The sequence below is a fragment of the Electrophorus electricus genome, chromosome 16, assembly GCF_013358815.1.
Source record: "Electrophorus electricus isolate fEleEle1 chromosome 16, fEleEle1.pri, whole genome shotgun sequence".
NCBI classification, from domain to species: domain Eukaryota; kingdom Metazoa; phylum Chordata; class Actinopteri; order Gymnotiformes; family Gymnotidae; genus Electrophorus; species Electrophorus electricus.
The window spans coordinates 13,045,393-13,050,392 of NC_049550.1; the positions used below are offsets into that span (position 1 = coordinate 13,045,393).

General features: G+C 42.6%; 1 protein-coding gene across 11 annotated transcripts in view; it reads right to left on the minus strand.

The window, feature by feature from the left end:
- LOC113585041 (nuclear factor 1 X-type) overlaps positions 1 to 5,000 on the minus strand; it is a 91,082-nt gene that overhangs the window by 54,394 nt on the left and 31,688 nt on the right. Inside the window, exon 1 of one of the 11 annotated variants that reach the window (XM_035534889.1) lies at positions 983 to 1,703. The exons of the other annotated variants lie outside the window; for them this stretch is intronic. Coding sequence (XP_035390782.1) covers positions 983 to 985 — 3 coding nt within the window. The 5' untranslated portion in view covers positions 986 to 1,703. Of the gene's footprint in view, positions 1 to 982; positions 1,704 to 5,000 lie in introns of those variants that run through there. 11 annotated transcript variants of the gene reach the window in all.

Sequence of the window (5,000 nt, forward strand, 5' to 3'; positions counted from 1 at the left end):
GGGAGAGCAGGAAAGGTACGCGGCCCGCGCCGAAGTGGAGAGACGGACACACACACACACACAAAGAGACAGAGAGAGGGAGAGAGAGAGAGAGAGAGAGAGAGAGAGAGAGAGAGGAGTGTGTGGGAGAGACATGGAGTCAATCCATACACAACTGGGCACGCACAAACAGACTGAGGTATCATATATGTCAAGTGCAATTATGCTCTGCGATTGTGATTTAAAAATGTTCCACCATAACAGCACCAAACAGCACCAAAGATGGTGACGCTCTGGAGGAAAAATAACTAGAAAAATCAGAGACAGGAAAACAATTACACATGACCTTAAAGCTTTTAAATATCCTCAGATAACAGATCAACAAATTGGCCTCGTGAGCTGTCCAACGTGTAGAGGAAGAATCAGGAGTGAATGACATACAAAACCACCTCAAAAATATCTTTATGATTTAATTATGTTCACATTATTTGTAAATAGCTAAATTAATGCAGCAATGATTTTGGTTCTAGCAAATAGGAATACTAAAATATATTCTGCAAATAAAAATGCTCTTAGAAATGTTTCAATTAATGTCAAACTGAATTACACCAGCCATGCTTACACAAACGGTTAGTCTTCATTATTTTATTGTATGCATGCAATCAGAAATTTTAGAAATACATGAATTTGAAATTACAAAAAAGGTGGGCATTGAACTGCACTGGCCGTACTAGTGTTCCTGGTAAAAAATAAAAATAAAAATGCACACAAGCTCTTTTGCCGCAATTTACGATCTGTAACTGAACTAAAGGACAGTGCCATGTCACGTCACACAATCACTCAAGCGTCTTCAGGACCTCGTTATTATTACTCTGTTTCTATTACTTCTGCTCTTCCAGTTACCAACTTTTTACGCTCCACACATTTCATCACAACACTGCACAGTCACAAAACAAATGCAGGCAAGGCATGCGACACAAAAAACAGCAGAAAATGTAGTTACCATTTTGCACTTTCATCATAAACACCGCGACTCAAAAATAAAGAAAAAACAAAAAAGTCAAGAAGTTCGTCTCTGTGCTCTAGTCAACACCACATGTCCTAATTATTGCTGCGATATAATATTCTTAAAAATATTACAGTAGCAGGAGAAAAAAGGTAATTAGAGAAAAATGTCAAACAGAATTTGCGTCAGGGTGAATGTGTTATATCAGCACAGAGTAAAATAAAGAAGATAAAAGTGGAATTTTAATATGTCAAAGGAAATGCAGGAAAAAAAAAGTTGACAAAAATAAAAACTGATGTCATTGCCAGCCCAGACACAGTTAGGAGAAGCAGAGTGAGCAGTAAAATTGCTTGAAGTCACAAAAAAATGTGGTACTCGCTACCAGAGGGGGAAAAAAAAAAGCAGGAATACTGCAAGAGAAAAAATGTTTGGCAAAGAGGCTGGTGATGTCTGTTCAGATCGGTGTGCTCCGTATTCAGCTCATACAGAAGGACAGAGAGGGAGGGAGAGGGGAGGAAGAGCAGAGAAAGAGAAGAGTAGAGATAGAGTAAGAGAGAGGGAGAGGACCACAACAAGGAGGGGGGTAGCAAGGAACGAATGAAGAGCGAAAAAAAAAAAAGAAGAACAGAGGACGGAATCGATGTTGGAAGAGCGCGCACGACCGCTGGCAAACCCCGAGTGGTGCTTCTCTTTTTCCCTCCAACTCTCTCTCTCTCTCTCTTCCTCGCGGTGTTCTTTTCCTAACCATCGCCTGTGAGCGTGCCAGTGCCAGGCTGGGCCCACCTATTTGGCACGGAGTCCCCCAATATGCTCGACCAATACGCACGCTTCGACGACTGAATGGGTGGGAGAGAGGGGGAGAGGGATGGAGGGAGGGAGGGTGAGTGAGAGAGGGTGAGAGAAAGAGAGAGAGAGAGGGAGGGAGGGATGGAGGGAGGCAGGGTAGTATGTGAATTAGTCAGTGGGCTGGCTCTTCACTTTGCCAAATTAACAAGTTCCTAGCTAGCGCAACTGCAGAGTCCAGAGACCATTAATTTCACATGGACCAATCAGTTGCCTTGACCACATTCCAACCCCACCCTTCTATACCTCTGCTTCCCCCCCACACTCACCCCAACCATACAGCCCCCAACACACACACACACACACACACACACACACACTCTCACACACACACACACACACACACACACACACACACACACACACACACACACACACACTCTCACACACACACACACACACACACACACACACACTCTCACACACACACACACACACACACACACACTCTCACACACACACACACACACACTCTCACACACACACACACACACACACGCACACACACACACTCACTCTCACACACACACACACACACTCTCACACACACACACTCACACGCACACACACACACACACACACACACACACACACGCCTCAACCCTCCTTACCCATACACATTTGCCACCATCCCAACCACACTGTCCACTCACACCTCCTTGCCCAAAACCCACCCCCTTTCTTTTCTCTTATCCCTCCACCCCACTCTCCTCTTCCCTCCGTCATCTGTCTATCTCCCCCTTTCCTTCACTCTCTATCCCTCCCCCAATCTCTCCTTCATTCTCCCTCTTTCTGCAGGCCTTGGCATGGAGCTCTGTGTGAACACACAGGGCCTGAAATCCCTGCAGACCCTCCAAACCAGCAGCTGCCTTCAGACCCACCACACAAACAAAGAAGCAGGGGGACACATACTCCTCACCAGCCCCACGAACACGCTGGCTTCTCCCCCCCACCTCCCTCGCTCTCTGCGCTGGACTCACACATATCGAGTGCGGCCACCCTGGTCTGTTACGATATCGGGGGAAGTGTTTTGCTTACATGAAGATTAAAATCCAGGGAATATATGAACACGTATGTCTTGATAACGGGGCCCCTAACAGAATTCAGAAGATTCAGCAAAAGGATCAAGCATTTACCGCACATACCAAATCACGAAGCGAAAGAAAGATAAAGAAGACATCGGGATCCCCGCAATATCACTGACATCCATAATGGTCAAAATGATGAACATACTTTTATATTTAAAATATTACACTACATATTAATGGGTGGGACTGAGCAATCAGATATACTACTGATACTATTGTAATAAGGAATCCATACCATTTTACAGAATAATATAATAACATAACTTCCACTTGTTTATTGTGGGTTACAAAATAAAGTCGCCTGCGAGCAATAAATTATTAATTTTTTATATTAATTAATTTTATGCCACCTTTTTGTCACATACATCCCCATCACCAGTAACTGGATGATCCGTGAGCACAGCGCCAAGACAATCACTAGCGTGAGGGACCCAAATTGTGGGATGTAATCTAGCTAAATCCCCGCAACGAGTTTAAGGAGCATATGCCACACTCTCAGGGTGCCACCACACCTCAGGGCAAGAAGGCACAAAAAACATTCCATTCAAAAGTTCTAGAATGATTTAAAAACTGTTCTCAGTTCCACTGTTCCAGGTTTTCTTTTTCTAAAAGCTACGAAATGGTGGTGTGTCTGGGTACAGACTGATGAGAGCCTGCTCTACGTGTGTGGCACTGCATAATGTGGACTATCCAATGTTTGCTTTTACAAAAGACGCAGAGCAAACTTACAGTGCGAAACTGACTTTCTCTTCCTGTCCATTGTAATGTTGTTACAGTAGATTGAACACTGATTCATTTGCAGTGTGATTAAATGTATAATATGCAGTGCAATTAAATATACATTTATTCTGTTGCTGTTTGATTTCCTCCTATTTTGTTAGCCAAAACACAACTTAACTGGTAGAACTTTATAACAATTTTGCAGAAATACACAAAACACTTGGACATGAACAAAGACTATTTAAAAAAAACAAAAAAAACTACAATATTTGTGTTTGAAGGTGTTATCCCATCCGTCCATTAATCAAAAAAGAATTGCAATTATAGTGTAATGTGTAGTGTTATGTGTCATGCAGCATTTTGACCTGTAGTCAGTTTACTTTTGTTCTGCATGAGTTTTGTTTTTTTTTTGTGCTGAGATTATTATCTATTTGTACGCCCTGTGCTCAAGTGCATCTCAAAAAATTCTCTTTAATATACAAAAGCCCGTCTTATTTTGACACTCCCCCAGGGCTCGTGACCTTTTGTTTTAGCCGGAGTTTTTTTTTCCCTCAACACGAGAAAAAGAGAGAGGGAGCGAGAACAAGGACGATAAAAGTTTAAAGAGAAAATGAAATAGTAGAAAATTCAGCACGAAAGGCTTATTCGCCCCGCTGCCTGCTCCTGTGTGTGCGTGTCGCAGTCCCTGCCAGACAAGAACTAGGCTAGCCTAAAAAATCACGTGGGTGGCGTGGCGGAAAGGGGGCAATTCAACAACTTTCAGTAGCACAGCTGCCAAAATCTTCACACTTTTGCTGTTGTATTTTGTATTTATGAATAAGTACTAAACAATGATATAACAATTTTAAACAATACGGATGGCCTTGAATTGGGCCTACAAGTAGGCATGCAGCCCAGAACATTTCAGTGCTTTAATTTTTGTAAACTTATGGGTTTCTCTAGCAGTAATTGTAATACCAAAGCACTGATTAAAGAACCTATCCATAAAATTATAATTCTGGCTAAAGTTAGCCATCAAATGTATAAGCTGTCTACCCATTAAGTCAAGTGGACTTTTTCTGAACGTGGGCTAGTCGAACCCATTAAAACATGAACAAGACGTAACCTAACCTAGCTTCTGTTTTACCCACTGTAGAAAAATAAAAGAAATATGCGGCCTACTGCGACCTCACAGACTACAAGTGAACCTAACCTATTTACTTAGTCGGTTAACCAACGGTTAGTCGGTATACAACAGGCTGTATATGGATGTCCGGTGCCTCTGGCCTTCAGTCTGCGCTGTTTATACAGGAAATTCATTTTCTCTCAGAAACGGTCGCCGTTATAACGTCCATCTCCTGTAACGCCGTTATAACGGCGACCGT